Raw genomic sequence first — 14,991 nt, forward strand, 5'->3', positions numbered from 1 at the left:
GACTGGATAAATACATAATATATTATTACTGCTCTGTGATTGGCCGAAATCCTCTCTGTTAGAATATATTGCTATTCGGGGTGCCACACACGTTTCGCGATACAGCGCGCGAAATACAAGACGTGCGCTGGACAGGGGTGAACCCGGACCTTCAAGCACCTCCCACAGGACCTTCAAGAACGACCAACCGCCAAGCATGCTGGACATTCGAGCACCGAACGCGATCGCGTAGTAGTGGAGCGAGCTGGAACAGCGAGCGTAACGGGTTGGGACAAACGGTATATTCAGTAGTGGAGCGAGCTGGCACAGCGAGCGTAACGGGTTGCGACCAACAGGAAGTCAAGTAGTGGAGCGAGCTGGCACAGCGAGCGAAACGGGTTGAGACGAACGGTATGTTCAGTAGTAGAGCGAGCTGGCACAGCGAGCGTAACGGGTTGCAACGAACGGTATATTCAGTAGTGGAGCGAGCTGGCACAGCGAGCGGAACGGGTTGCAACGAACGGTATGGCAAGTAGTGGAGCGTGCTGGCACAGCGAGCGTAACGAACTGTACACCCGCCGGAGCGTAGCGGAGGGGGCTATAACAAATAGTGAAGCGAGCTGGAACAGCGAGCGTAACGGGTTAAGACGAATGGTATGGCAAGTAGTGAAGCGAGCTGGCACAGCGAGCGTAACGGGTTACGATGAATTGTCCTACAAGCGCGACCTGCCGGACCTTCAAGAACGCTGGATCTACAAGCCCGCAGGACCTTCAATCACCGAGCGCGATCGCGTAGTAGTGGAGCGAGCTGGAACAGCGAGCGTAACGGGTTGGGTCGAACGGTATGGCAAGTAGTGAAGCGAGCTGGAACAGCGAGCGTAACGGGTTGCGACTAACAGGAAGTCAAGTAGTGAAGCGAGCTGGCACAGCGAGCGTAACGGGTTACGATGAATTGTCCTACAAGCGCGACCTGCCGGACCTTCAGGCACGCCGGAACTTCAAGAACGCTGGACCTTCAAGCCTGCAGGACCTTGAAGCACCGAGCGCGATCGCGTAGTAGTGGAACGAGCTGGCACAGCGAGCGTAACGGGTTGGGACGAACGGTATGTTCAGCAGTGAACCGAGCTGGCACAGCGAGCGGAACGGGTTGCGACCAACAGGAAGTCAAGTAGTGAAGCGAGCTGGCACAGCGAGCGTAACGGGTTACGATGAATGGTCCTTCAAGCGCGACCTGCCGGACCTTCAGGCACGCCGGAACTTCAAGAACGCTGGACCTTCAAGCCTGCAGGACCTTGAAGCACCGAGCGCGATCGCGTAGTAGTGGAGCGAGCTGGCACAGCGAGCGTAACGGGTTGGGACGAACGGTATGTTCAGCAGTGAACCGAGCTGGCACAGCGAGCGGAACGGGTTGCACGGAACGGTATGTTCAGTAGTGGAGCGACCCGGAACAGCGAGCGCAACGGGTTGCAACGAACGGTATGGTCAGTGGTGGAGCGAGCTGGCACAGCGAGCGGAAGGGGTTGGGACGAAAAGTAGGCCAAGTAGTGTAACGGGTTGGGACGGACAGTAGGCCAAGTAGTGTAGCGACCTGGAACAACGAGCGGAACGGGTTGGGACGAAAAGTAGGCCAAGTAGTGTAACGGGTTGGGACGGACAGTAGGCCAAGTAGTGTAGCGACCTGGAACAACGAGCGGAACGGGTTGGGACGAACGTTATGTTCAGTAGTAGAGAGAGCTGGCTTAGCGAGCGGAACGAGTTACAACGAACGGTATGCCAAGTAGCGGAACGGGTTGCGCCGAACTGTAGACCCGCCGGAACGATGCGGAGGGTGCTATGACAAATAGTGGAGCGAGCTGGAACAGCGAGCGTAACCGCCTATGTGTAACCACAAACCCACTGCCGCGAAGCGGCGGCGATCGGCTAGTATCCCCTACAACTAACCGAGTCTCCGGTGTGTCTGTCTCCTGTTCGTCGTATCCCGCCCTTGCGGCATCAGCCTGCCGTAGCGCATCGCCCTACGGCCCTGCATTAGCGCATTAGTAACCTGCCCTATGGCATCCCACCATCCTTTTGACTGGCTAATCTATGCCCGATATTACAAAAATAGGCTTGCGTTATATTTATTCGTGCTGTGATTGGCTGATATTGCCTCCCCGCTAAAATTTCTGTTTTTGAATTCGAATTCAGGCGCGGCGAAGCGACGTAGCGTGCGGACGTCGGGCGCTACAGCAAGCCCCACAGGATGCGAGCGCCGCACAGCGACGACGGTGCGCTGCGTGTGCGACATAGCAACCTGTACATGTGCGCGATTGCGCTATAAAGTAAATAGAGGACGACCTTCTGGGCGTGAGCTAAATAATAATATATTATTACTGCTCTGTGATTGGCCGAAACCCTCTCTGTTAGAATATATTGCTATCCGGAGTGCCACATACATTTCGCGATACAACGCGCGAAATACAAGACGTGCGCTGGACAGGGGTGAGTCCGGGCCTTCAAGCACCTCCCGCAGGACCTTCAAGCACGCCTGACCTTCAAGCACTTCGGACCGTCAAGCACTTCGGACCTTCTAGCACCTCCCGCAGGACCTTCAAGCACGATGGACCTCATAGCACGACGGACCTTGAAGCATCGCGCGCGATCGCGTAGTAGTGCAGCGAGCTGGAACAGCGAGCGTAACAGGTTGCAACAAACGGTATATCCAGTAGTGAAGCGAGCTGGCACAGCGAGCGGAACGGGTTGCAACGAACAGTAGGCCGAGTAGTGGAGCGAGCTGGCACAGCGAGCGTAACGGGTTACGATGAATGGTCCTTCAAGCGCGACCTGCCGGACTTTGAAGCACGGCGGACGTTCAACCACCGGCCGCGATCGCGTAGTAGTGACGAGAGCTGGAACAGCGAGCGTAACGGGTTGCGACCAACAGGAAGTCAAGTAGTGGAGCGAGCTGGAACAGTGAGCGTAACGGGTTGTGGCGAACAGTAGGCCATGAAGTGGAGCGAGCTGGAACAGCGAGCGTAACGGGTTGTAACGAACGGTATGGCAAGTAGTTTAGCGAGCTGGAACAGCGAGCGGAACGGGTTGGGACGAGCAATAGGCAACGTAGTGGAGCGAGCTGGCACAGCGAGCGTAACGGGTTGAGACGAAAGGTTTGCCAAGTAGCGTAACGGGTTGCAACGAACTGTACACCCTCCGGAGCGAAGCGGAGGGGGCTATGGCAAATAGTGGAGCGAGCTGGAACAGCGAGCGTAACCGCCTATGACTAACCACACACCCACCGCCGCGAAGCGGCGGCCATCGGCTAGTGTATTGTATGTAGTACAGTGAGCTACAGCATTCTTCGATGTGCATCGCTCGTACTTCATCCGGGGCCCAACTCTGATGTGGAGCTGTCATTCCATCAGTTTCCCCGGACCCAGCACACCTTTTCATTCTCTCTTCACCTCAGCAGCCAGAATACTACGCTGCGCCATGACCAAGTGGTTTCTCGTGCTCGTTGCAGCGCTCACCCTTCTCGTGAGCAGTGATGCCCTTGTGGCCCCCGCGCTTTCGTCCGAGATCAAGCCGATGAGCGTCTCAGACGTAAACCAGGCCACCGGGTGAGCATGAACAGCAAGCGATCGCTCCGTGGCCTCAAGACGACTGACAACGCAGCTGATGGAGAGAGAACATTAAATGAGCTCTTTCAAAAGTTGGAGACCGCGGTGGCCAAAGTCAAACCTGCTCAGTACACCGAGAATTTGAAGATAGAGAAAATTGCGGAGAGAGAGGCTTTCGTGAAACAATTGGTCAACGGCGGTAAGGCCAGCTACGAAGACTTCAGCAAAAAGCATGTCACATTTGAGGAATATGCCAAGGCGCTGGGAGTTACAGATGCTGATTACAACTACAAGATTCTCGCTCTCAAGCCTCCAAGACTCATTATAGCGGAAAAATACAGTGCTTATCTCGACAAGGAGTTGATGAGCAGGGGCTTCCTCAAAACAAGGTTTGATTAAAGGAAAGACCCAGATCTCAGCGAGTGACGCAGCCTTTATCGTGAAGTAGTAGCGTTGCCACTTTCGAGTCAGGAAACCTATGGCCCCGAGGAGAAGGAAACATATCCACCGATACCATAGGATCTCTCCTTACTAGTACTGATACAAATGTACCATTAACCACGTCTGCAAAAAGCAACCTCCCCTCCACGTCACCTTGTGTTGCGCAAAATGTCCGCAACTCAATGCAGAAAAGGCTCTGTTGAAGAGACCAGCACTACGTGAACCACAATACTTAACATGGTCGTGCCGCTCGAGCAGTTCCACTACAAGAAGTTCAAGTTCAAAATGGGCGACACCACCTTCCGGTCGCACAAGGTGTAGAACGCCTACACTATTTGCACAACAACAACACATGAACAAGTTCACCTACGTGTATATAACAAGATGTCGGACGCGCTGGCTAATCTAGCAATGGACTCCAGACAAAGCGTCTAACATGATCTCACCCGCGGGGCAAGCTCCATCTCGAGATGGGACAAGATTTTTAACCATGTTGCCAGCGATGTCGGACACTGGGTGGAGTGCAACGATCTAGAGAACCCTTGGGGGCTCGCGGCCTCGACACTTTAATATCTAGGGGCAGCACTGGTTAATAAGCGCCAGAGCACAAGGACTGATGGTAAACGACGTCTGTCGTCAAGGTCGTTCGCTCAAAGTAGTTTAAGTGACACAATGTACCTCAATTCGAAACGAAAATACAAGAACAATTCGTGTGCAGTATCAGCGATGAGTTTTTTTGTTTTGTTCGTGGTTATCAAGCATGGTCATCATCTATGCCGGCACACTACCCCCTCCTCTCCTTGCTCAGTAATAGTTATTTCGAATGTACTGGTCGGAGGTGCGGCGATTCCGCGCGACCTCGTTGGCCAGCTGGTGGTTCGCGTACAGCGCCTGCAGAGCCTTCATGCGCTTGGCGTTCAGGTACAGCGGCCGGCCACGACGAACGTTGATGTCTTCTTCACCGAACATGTCGAGGTACGGCGAGCCAAAGTAGGAACTCCGCGGTCCGAACACGAGCAGCACTGATGACGATCGCATGAGGAAGAAGAGTCCAACACCGGCTCCGCACGTGATGGCGTGGTGTGTGCAGGCGCCCATCCCATCACTGCGTCGTCGGCAGCACTCCGTTCCGGCACAGAGCACTTGTTCACACACGAGGCAGATAGCTGGGTTCTCCACCGTTTTCCACGTCTGCTTGCACTTACTCTTACCCAGAACTTCCGAGTGCAGATCTGTGTACGAAGACGCCAGCTTCACAAGGCGAATGTTCGCAAAGTGGAACAGATTCTTGTGTTGCTGTGCGTCCGGTTCCAGTCGAAGAGGCAGCTTCGGCATTTGTCGCAAGTTTCCACGCGTGATCAGCACCTCGCGTTCAGTCGAGTCCTTATCGTCTGTGGACACCAATTCTTGAATAGCTTCAACAACCGACTCAGCATGCCCGTGTTGCTTGTAGCGGGATTGTAATTCGTCGGCTACTGCAGCACTGGTGGGACGAACACGAAGCTCGCGCGCAGCTCGCAGGAGGTAGTCGACAAGCTCCTCATCCGCCAGCAGCTGAGTAATTCTCGGCAACCCAATCTGTTGGCACATGTCGTGGTAGTTTGTGCTAAGCCGCAGAGAGCTCACGAAGTTAGCACTCCACGACGCATCAGGGTCCTGGTCACCTCGGAAAAAGGCACGACACAACAGTGTCACCTGCCGCATGAACGCTAAGCATGACGACTTGAAAAGAAGCTGGAGCTGTCGCCCTTGCGGGGCTGAGCGTCGACGTGGAGTGTCACTATCGTCGTTTTGATCCGTCTCCGCTACCAAACTCACGCCAGCTTCGTGTGCAAGACGAGCCATAAGCGTCTCGAGTCCACGTTGCATTTCCTCCATTTGCTCAGGGGAAGCATCGTCACTCGTGCCGCCATGTCTGGTATTCGAAGCATTACTCCTTCCTTCGGATTCGTTTTGTTCTTCCTCGATGCAATCGTCCTCGTCTTCAGCTTCCATTTGGGCTAGCTGTATGAGCACCTGAGCCATGTTCAGGACGCACAGCGACCGAATCGTAACCAGAATATCGGCCTTTGTCGTTAACATGCTGCTGCAGATCGCCACGCACAGGTAGAACAGATCCTGACCCAGGATAGGTTGGCCAAGTTGCAATGGTGGACCCTGTGGCAACGTCTGCAGCCATTGCTCAGGCTCGAGAGCAAGTCGAAGGTTCTGCGCGATGGGGTAGCACATGGTCCGGTAAAAATCTCGTCGATCATTTTTGAATAGCAATGGCACGCGGCGAAGAGACCGAAGCAACACATTCAGCTTGCTATCATCCTTGGGTGTAAACTGATCCAGCTGAGGGTCAAGGGCTTCGGGAAGAGACACAGCGACACGGGTTTTCAGACACGGCACCACTGGGTTCAGGATGTTGGTGATCCTTAACGATGAAAATGAAGACGCCGCAGTTGCAGGACCTGTACCGCCGTTGGGCCGAGTAGCGGGGCTTGTCCGATAAGTGCTTCCTTTCTGTCCATTCTTGGATGATGCATAAGCCTCAAGGGAATAGATAGCAGAAGAAATACCACTGAGCTGGGTGCTTGTGATCGTTGAAGCCACAGATGACCAAATTAAATGCGTCAGCTGTGGCCCAGTTGAGAAGAACCCCTTCTTCAGCGCACTCATCGCCGTTGCCAGATGCGTCATTTCTGGTTGGAAGCGCAGCATCGCCTCAAGAAAAGAGACAGCGAATTGTTTCATGGCCCGAATATTATCTTGCCGTTGCAAACGAGTCCTTTCATCGTCACCTTCCTCTTCAGCGTTTATGCTATCGTCTTGAGAGGCTATTGCCTTCAGCCGGTTAGGTAGGCCATCTGACAACCACGAAAGAATCCTGGATGTATCTTGCTTGGACTGGAATACCCGTTCCATGGCGTCGCGGTCGCGTTGCTGATCGGCCAACGTCAGTGGCGAACAAATCGGTATGCATGGCACAAGCATAGAGCTGAGTGCCTGGCACAGCGGGCACAGGAACTCGCCAAAATGTGCGTCGAACGCGATATTAGTCTGGCTGTGCTCAAGGTTGAACCGAGATTGAGCCTTAACAGATTCGAAATATTTCTGCCAGCAATGGAGGTGAACAGCATGACCGCACAGCGATAAGTGAATTTGAGGTGGGAACGCTGCCGTCCCCGTAGCAGACGTAGACGGCGTACTGTTGTTCTCGTCGGTGTTATTCGCTTCCGCCACAGCAGTCTCCACATCGCCAGGAAGGTTTTCAAGTGCGTGAGCATTGACCCGACTCATTTGGGCATGACCAATGTACATGATTGGCTCATCCTTCTCTTTCTGAGAGCAAATAATGCAGTCTGGCGGCGGCGGCGGCTGGTAGACAATCGTATGCCCAGGTACCTCGTGGTTGACGTCGTCTGAGTCCATGCCGAACTTACCACCAGATCCAGATCCGCCGGAGTCGTCCTCATCCTGATCCTCGTCATCCATTTCAGCAAAGGCGCTAGACTGTGCAAACGCCTTCTGGCGCGCCATCATTGCAGCGATAGCTCGTTGCTGATGAAGCTTTTTGAGCTGCGCCTTCGACATGCCGTTTTCAGCCACCAATTCCTCGTGCTTCTTCATTCCACTCCAAACCTTAAGCTCAACGTAGGCATGAATGACGCGGTCGAGTGCCGCTAACTCATTCAAGATCCAGTAGATCGCCGAGATCGTAGACTTCGATGTTTCAAAATCATGATTTACCATGTCCTTCGACAGTGCTACGAGCAGTGCAACAATACTCAAATCCTTCACCTCACTCAAATCGCCTTGGTCGCTATCACTACTCATTTGTACATCACCATCATCATTAGACATCGGCTGCCTCTTCACACGCTTCTTACCACGAGAAGTTGTATCAGCTTCCTCGAAAGCCTCAGGGCCATTTCGCAATAGTGCTAGTGTTTGGCGCCTTTTACTCTCGGATAACACAACCTCATTTTGTTGGGGAAGGGTTGAACCACCAGCACCACGCTTCAATACAAGCACGATCAAATTAATCAGGTGAATAGCGCGCAACACCACCATAACGTTGGTCCTCTTAACTCCAGGAGTACAATTTGTTCCTTCACAATGCCCATCAGCAGGGCAGTTCGCATCTTCCAGTACGAGTCGCAAAATGCCTAACAGACCCTTTTCAAGCACGAGAAAGCGCACCGTGCCCAATGACAAATGGGGAGGTGGAACTTGTGTAACCAACGCAATAGGTGGATCCTCGACCTTCCATGTCTTGAACAGAGCTTCCTGTCGAGCAAATTGCGCCTTCTCGTGGCTAGATCGACTCAAGTGATAAAATGATGGATCGTACTCCTTATAGTACTCCTTTTTCAGAGTGTACTTGGTGGGTTCCATCGCGCCATCACCCATGTTATCATCCTCACCTGCTCCATCGCCAAGAGGAGCCACCATGACAGAGCGCTTTACTTGCTCGTCAGCAACTTCATCGAGTATCCGTTCGAGACGAGTAAGATGCTGCTTCTCCTGGCGAGCTGAAATGCCACCGAAAGGCGTGGAAACGACAAATGTAGTTTGGTCGAGTAACTCTGACAAACGACACGGGTGTTGACTTAATCTGTGGATAATCTCGCGACGAAGCACCGTGTCTCTTTGCTCAATAGCATCCAACGGAGGTGTAAGCTCAGTTACAATCCAGATCAGCTGCAGGAGCGCGGCTTCCAAAACACCCACAAGCTTTTCGTCTTCAGTACCACTGGAGATCGCCTCGCGAGCAGAAATGCCGGAGCTGTCGTCATTAGCATTGCGGACATTTGACCACGTAACTAGCCACTCGGATAAGCCGAACCGATCGAAAAAAATCGTCAAAAATTTAGGGAATCCTACAATGGTCGAGCTCACTTGCACAAGGAAGAGATCCAAGTCACGCAGCTCACTGCACCACGGCGGACTCGTGTAATTCAACATCTGACGCTGCATATTCTGCCCATTACGAATCCATAGTCCACAACTAATCTGCGCGCAGAGAACAAGAGAGCGCAGCGGATATTCCATCATTCCATAAATCAACATACTTTTTTGATGTCGAACGAAGTCATTCTGTTCCTCTCCCTCGACTCCATTTAACCCCAACACCTTCACCATAGATCGCTCGAGAAGCGCGCCCCAGTTTGTAATCCAAGGAACGGCACTACCAGGAGCTGGTGGTGGTCCGTAATACAAACTCTCGATAAGGAAACTGGCAAGTAGACCATGGAGAGGGTTATGGAAAGACACGGGCTGCGTCGAGACATCATACTTGACAATCCTCTCTGAAGACCCCATTAGCCGACCGCACGGCGGTACGTAAAGCTTCAACCGAGTTGTAATTACCCCTGCACGATCCAACTGTTCCCAGAAGCCTTCCAGCATATTAAATATCATGCGCTCGCGGTCTCGATTGCGAGATTCAGTGTCCACCGCCTCGTGGTATCGAAGGCCCTTGGAAATAAGTGTGAGAATTTTACTCGCGTTTGCGTGAAACGCAAACGCAGTCAGCCAGGATTGGGTTTCGTACGTCACGTGTGCACGTCCATCCTGTATCCGCATTTGCGGGTCGAGGCCCCATATCTCTGCGAGTGCCTCCAGCCATTTATCCAGTAAGTCTGAGCGCAGAAGTAGGGCACTCGACATGGCTGGTATACCCAACACATATCCAAAGTTTTCAATCACGAAATGGTAACGCTTGAATTTGAGCAGAGGATGATCGCAATCCAGAATATGCTGAACTCCCTGGTGCTGATGCGGCGGCAACGAGGGAGCGCGTGCCATCTCAAGTGCTGTGTTGATAGTATCCAGAAGCATATCCAGTAGACCAAGCGTCGCCAAGTGATGAACGATAGACGGAGTCGTAAGAATTTGAACGCCGTATTGAAACAGAGATTCTTCGCGCGTACCCACACCACAAAAATACTTAAGCATCATCCGGTTGTACACTTTCAGGAAAACAATCGAGAACTGCAGCTTTGGGTCCTTGTCTCCCTGTAGCTTTAGGTAGAGCTCGTACAGCTCGAGCACAATATCCTTCCGGAAGTAGGGGTCCGAGAGGAACATGATCTGGATCGGCTCCTTGCTCTGCCCGTCCGTAGCGAACAGTTTGTCGCAAAACAGCACGTGAAGCTGCTTCGACAGCGAGCAGATCGCTTTCACCACTGCGTGACCCGCAGCAGCACGTCCTCGTCGTGGATAAACGTGTCCTGCACCACACACACATGCCACCCCTCGCTTTTCAGCGCCTGCATCAGCGTCAGCGCGTCGCGCAGCGTCAAATTATGGGCCACGATCTCCGAGCCGTTCGAGTCGATGGCGCGCACGAGGTCTTCCGCCCTCGAGATGCGCTTCTGCGACAGCGATCGTATCAGATCCTCGTCCGAGTGGACGTCGTCGTTGCAGATCCTCACGTGGAACTTCTTCTCGAGTCTCTGGGCGTCCTCCATGCTGAGGCCTCGCTCCTGCACTTGGCGCCGCAGCTCGTTGAGCGTCTGGCGGCCCTGCGCGTCCACGAACTCGGCGTCGAACACCTGCATGGAGCGCTTGGCCATCTCCACGCAGAAGCCCACGATGGCCGTGAACAGCGCGTCCGCCACCTGCACAATGTCCTCCGGCAGCGAGCCGGCGCTCTCGTTATTGTTGCTGCTGCTGCTGTTGGAAGTAGGGGCGCTGTCGCCGTCCCGCTGGCCGTGGAAGACACAGAAGCCCTCGGGCGCCCAGGCCTCGCTGTCTCCGCAGTCGCAGACCCCGCCGGGGCTCGTGCGGTGGAAAAACACGTCGTGGCCCTCGTGGTTGCCGTTCTGGAAGCACTTGAGGCACAGCACGCACGTCTCGTCCGACTGGCACGTCTTGCAGTTGAACACGATGTCGTTGCGCTGGAACAGGTAGCCGCACAGCGTCTGCGCGCTGCTGCGCGGCTTGAAGCGCTCGAAGAAGGCGTCCCGCGCGACCGGCGGCAGCTGACCATCACTCTGCAGTAGTGTAGCCATGTTCGGGTTATCTTGAATCAGCACCCTGTCAGCGTGCGCCAATAGGATGGCGTCCAGGAAGGCGCCGACCTGGTCCAAGAGTACTGAATTAGTCTCCACACTGCCCTCCAGCGCTGGCAAACGCCGCAGCTCCGACAGCAGGCGCGCCATCACGTCGCGGTTCAGGCTGGCCACGCTCTGCGTCTGCAGGAAGCGCCGCAGCGCTGCTGGGGACTCGAAACCCGGCAGCTCCGACATGGCTGGGCGTTGGCGAAGATTCCGACGGCCACAGCGCGCGCCCGACAGCGAATTGCAGCGCGTTGGAGAGCGCAGACAGCGGCGGACACGACGAGGTGCTGGTCGATGCGGTCGGAGCTCTGGGGGACGCGCAGGCTCCTCGGACAGCTCGGCTCTCGACGGCACTGGGCGCTCACGACGAGATGCGAAAATGTTGGGACGTCACCGAGGTGAAAAAGAAAAGATGGTGTGTCTCACATAATTTACAAAAGTATAGTGGAGACCAGATACTGTGTGTTGGAAAGATTGCCGCAGGATTCGAGTGTGAGGAAAACCGGGGGAGATGTGACGAGGAGATAGCTTTTGAATGCGAATTGATCCCTTGGGCCAAGTCTCTGTTACAGTTGTTGCAGTTGTTGCAGTCGTTGCAGTTCAGACGCGTTATCAGCAAAAACATTGAAGCGCCAAGTAGATATTGCGCTCGACATGGACCACGACACTTTGCACGACACTTACACTGCCTCGACCCTCTCTCACTAGCTGTAGACCTGGGCGCCGACCTGGCGAGGCCACGTAGTGCGCACGAGTTCGGCGAACGGTGGGCCCTGCAGTCTGGCGCGTGCGGAGCTGGACCGCTCCCGCTGCCGGGCGCTGTTGGGTGAGGCTTGGTCCACGGTGTCGCCCAGCAGGTCGCGGCGCAGAGAGTAGCTCGGGTCGTCGATGAAGTCGCTGCTGCCGCGGAACAGCAGCTGCACCTGGGAGCCCGAGAGCTCCTTGCGGCGCCACACGCGCATGTCGAACACCAGCCCACTGAAGCCGAACCAGCCGGAGAAGTGCGGCTCCGGCTTGGCTGGCGCCAGGCCGCTGATGCAGCCGGAGCCGACGTTCACGTGCCGCAACTTGGCCCAGTCGGCGAGCAGAACGCCACTGTCCGTCACGCGCTGCTCCCCGTTCAGGTATACGCTCAGGAGCTGCTCGGGCTGCTCGTTCCTGGTGAAGCTGGCGCAATCCGATCCGGAGTCTCCGCCGTACGTAACCACGAGATGGTACCAGTGGTTCGGCGAGAGCTCGCGTGCCACGCAGATTGGCGTTGGCCGATTGAGGAAGGAGCACCACAGGTTGCCCATGGGGTCGATAGAAAGCAACTGATGGTGCACGTAGGGCCACCCGCTCGCATCACTGGTCTCTTGGAACGGCAGGTCTTGCGCGCCCAGCAAAATGCCCCCCAGGAAGGTGTCACCGTGCTCGGCGAGAGCGAACCACATCTCGATCGAGAATGGTTCTGCTGTACCGCCAGCTTTATTTTCATAGTGGTTTTCATCTCCATTGGTGGTCAGGATGTGGCTTAGTGGCCCCGGCTGCGGCAATGCCGAGCCGCGGTCACGCCAGCGCGGGTCCATAGCAAGTCCGCGGAAGCGGAACGATTCTGTAAGCAGTTGCGGGTCACGTTTAAAAGCTACTTCCAGAGGTCGTGGCGAGCTCTGGACGATAGCGCCGATTTGAAGCCGGTCAAGACCACGCACACTCTGCCCGTTGATCGCCACGATGACATCACCACGCTCCACACGGCCAGAGGCCTCGATCTCACCGGCAGCCCCAGACTCGGTACGAAGGAACTTGCTTACCACCACGCGGTTACCGATTGAGTTGATTTTCACGCCCAGCCACTTCTGTCGAAGCTCTACGACTGCCACTGTTGGTGCCGGTCGTTCAGTTTCGGTTTGGTGCGGCGATGTTGGAAGCTCGCGAACGGAGATTCCAATGGCCGTAGGTTGTACAACCTTGCGCCCAGTTGGGCTACTATGGTGTCGTACAAGTTCTGGGACGCTCAGCACATTCTTCGCCGGGGCCACAAAGGAGAAGCAGCAACTCGTACATAGTCCGCACTGGATGCTCGATGAAGTGGCAATGCACGAGCTGTATCATCCTCAAAACTTCTGTTGTCGCCATCACGCTGACGCTCCTCTTCAGCCAACGCCTGCAATTCCTCGACGACAGTGTTTACCTCAGGTCTCGCAGCTTGATCAGGATCACACATGGCCTCAATGAGCAACCAAACATTTTCTTCCACTCCGACAGGAGGGGAGGGCATTTTACCCGCCAACACTCGCTCGCGAACCTCGTCATCAGCCATGAAACCCCAGGGTAATTCCTCGGAGAGTGCCTCCAACAATGTCATTCCAAATGCATAAATATCCGACGCGAGGTCCGCCTTCGGGTTTTCTCTCAGTAGCTCCGGAGCTTGCCATCGTAGCGATCCTGCCTGATAAGTTGACGCTTTAGTTGAATCTGACTCCGATTCTGACTCCACGTCTGTCGAATGTCTTGAGAGTGAAAACGAGCGGAGATTCGCGAGTCTGGCTTGACCATCATCGCCAACGACAATATTTGCGCAGCAGAGATCGCCGTGAATTAGTGATGCTTCATGCAAGCTCTGCAGTCCTGTGGCAGCCTGCGCGAGCAAACGGAACAACTGGCGTCGATGGTCCACCGACAAGTCAAGGTAGTCTTCCAGCGACGTTACCGTAGCTGATCCCGACTCAGGAGCTGCCCATGGGCTCACAAACGCCACGAACGGCTGGGAACCAAATGTCGACGCTCCTGCTAGCTGCAGCACGTGCGGGTGGCATACAACATCACGCAGCAGTTCGGTCTCGTTGTGCACCGCCTCGACGGCTTGTGTGAGGACTGGCTCGGACTGTGCATTAGCTCCAGTTCCCGCCACGAGCTGCTTGATGAGAAGCTGCTGCACTCCACCCATTTGCTGGCCACGACTGCGCATCCAACTCGCACTTGTGATCTGACACTGAGGGCCCGAACGGAAGCGAGTAGCGGGTTCAGCGCTACCTCGGCGGGTGATAGGAACCACGACGGCAGCACGGGTACTTGTACTCCGCAGACACGGACTAGCGTGCGGAACAGCACACGCAGCGATTCTTCGTGGTCCGGGAAAAGCTCTGCTCCAGCATCTTTTTGCACCTCCGTCGCTCCGTCATTGCTGCTAGCGTAGCTGCGCCCCGGTTTCTTTTCTTCGTTCTTCTCGTCACGTCCTGCACCTGCTTGAAGGCGAACTTGACCACTGCGATCATTTCACGCTGCTCGTTGTCCGAGCTCTCAGCCGCCGCGTCTACTTGCATTCTGGCAGCATGTTGCAGCGCCTGCTCCACGCGCTCGAGCTCTTCTTCCCACTCCTGTGCCCACGACGCATTCGGATCGACATGCTCGGCGTGCAGGCCTCGGAATGACGCGTCCAACCACACGTGCAGCGAGCGCAGTTCACGGACAGGGGAGGGGGCCACTGCCAGCCGAAACACGGCGCTCTCGGTAGCAGCCACGCTCTCCAGCAAGAGAGTGAAGCGTGAGAGCGCCGCGTCCACTTGTGCCGGCCACTCGGAATCGGCGGGGGTGACGTCGGTCGACGCCCGATCTTGTTGGCGGAAGTGGTCCGTGTAGCCGCAGATGGCGACGAGGCGTCCCAGCAGCGTCTCGCACAGCGGGCGCAGCTCCCACGAGCGCTCGCAGAGCGTCTGCATCGCCATGAGCGCCGGCTCCATCGTTGCTGCCAGCTCCAGGATTCCGTAATGGGAAGGTAGGACCGACCAGTCACCCAGTCGCCTGGATAAAGAAGCTGGAACGGCCAGCAGATCGAAGGAGCGCACGTGAGCTTCGACCTGGGGACACGGGCGGGGAACACCTCGCGCGTGGCTCGTGACGTCTGTAGGGAGCGCCCCTGGGGATCGTGAGATGTGACTCTG

The 14,991-nt window shown here is 55.4% G+C and overlaps 4 protein-coding genes across 6 annotated transcripts; 1 reads left to right on the forward strand and 3 right to left on the reverse strand.

Moving 5' to 3' along the window:
* Window positions 1-3,581: 3,581 nt before the first annotated feature.
* Window positions 3,582-3,974, forward strand: IUM83_17578 (uncharacterized protein; the record flags this gene model as incomplete). Its single annotated transcript, XM_067942537.1, has 1 exon — window positions 3,582-3,974. One exon carries the CDS (start codon window positions 3,582-3,584, stop codon window positions 3,972-3,974), a length of 393 nt encoding a protein of 130 aa, XP_067787329.1.
* An 846-nt stretch (window positions 3,975-4,820) lies between these two features.
* IUM83_17579 (e3 ubiquitin-protein ligase) lies at window positions 4,821-8,456 on the reverse strand (the record flags this gene model as incomplete). Of its 2 annotated transcripts, none has more annotated exons than XM_067942539.1 (1): window positions 4,821-8,456. In XM_067942539.1, one exon carries the CDS (start codon window positions 8,454-8,456, stop codon window positions 4,821-4,823), a length of 3,636 nt encoding a protein of 1,211 aa, XP_067787313.1. The 2 variants fall into 2 exon arrangements, with proteins under 2 accessions (XP_067787313.1, XP_067787312.1); XM_067942538.1 differs by having other exon boundaries at window positions 4,821-6,245.
* Window positions 8,457-9,813: 1,357 nt separating this feature from the next.
* Window positions 9,814-11,257, reverse strand: IUM83_17580 (e3 ubiquitin-protein ligase; the record flags this gene model as incomplete). Its single annotated transcript, XM_067942540.1, has 4 exons — window positions 9,814-9,820; window positions 9,879-9,925; window positions 9,978-10,115; window positions 10,202-11,257. The coding sequence occupies 4 exons, from the start codon at window positions 11,255-11,257 to the stop codon at window positions 9,814-9,816; spliced, it is 1,248 nt and encodes a 415-aa protein (XP_067787368.1).
* A 515-nt stretch (window positions 11,258-11,772) lies between these two features.
* On the reverse strand, window positions 11,773-14,790 carry IUM83_17581 (TKL/TKL-CCIN protein kinase; the record flags this gene model as incomplete). 2 transcript variants are annotated; one of them, XM_067942542.1, is made up of 3 exons in its annotated part: window positions 11,773-12,762; window positions 13,761-14,142; window positions 14,216-14,790. In XM_067942542.1, the coding sequence occupies 3 exons, from the start codon at window positions 14,788-14,790 to the stop codon at window positions 11,773-11,775; spliced, it is 1,947 nt and encodes a 648-aa protein (XP_067787359.1). The 2 variants fall into 2 exon arrangements, with proteins under 2 accessions (XP_067787359.1, XP_067787358.1); XM_067942541.1 differs by lacking the exons at window positions 13,761-14,142; window positions 14,216-14,790 and having other exon boundaries at window positions 11,773-12,900.
* Between the last annotated feature and the right edge of the window lie 201 nt (window positions 14,791-14,991).

This window comes from Phytophthora cinnamomi, assembly GCF_018691715.1.
Source record: "Phytophthora cinnamomi strain GKB4 chromosome Unknown Contig61, whole genome shotgun sequence".
Taxonomy (NCBI): Eukaryota; Oomycota; class Peronosporomycetes; order Peronosporales; family Peronosporaceae; genus Phytophthora; species Phytophthora cinnamomi.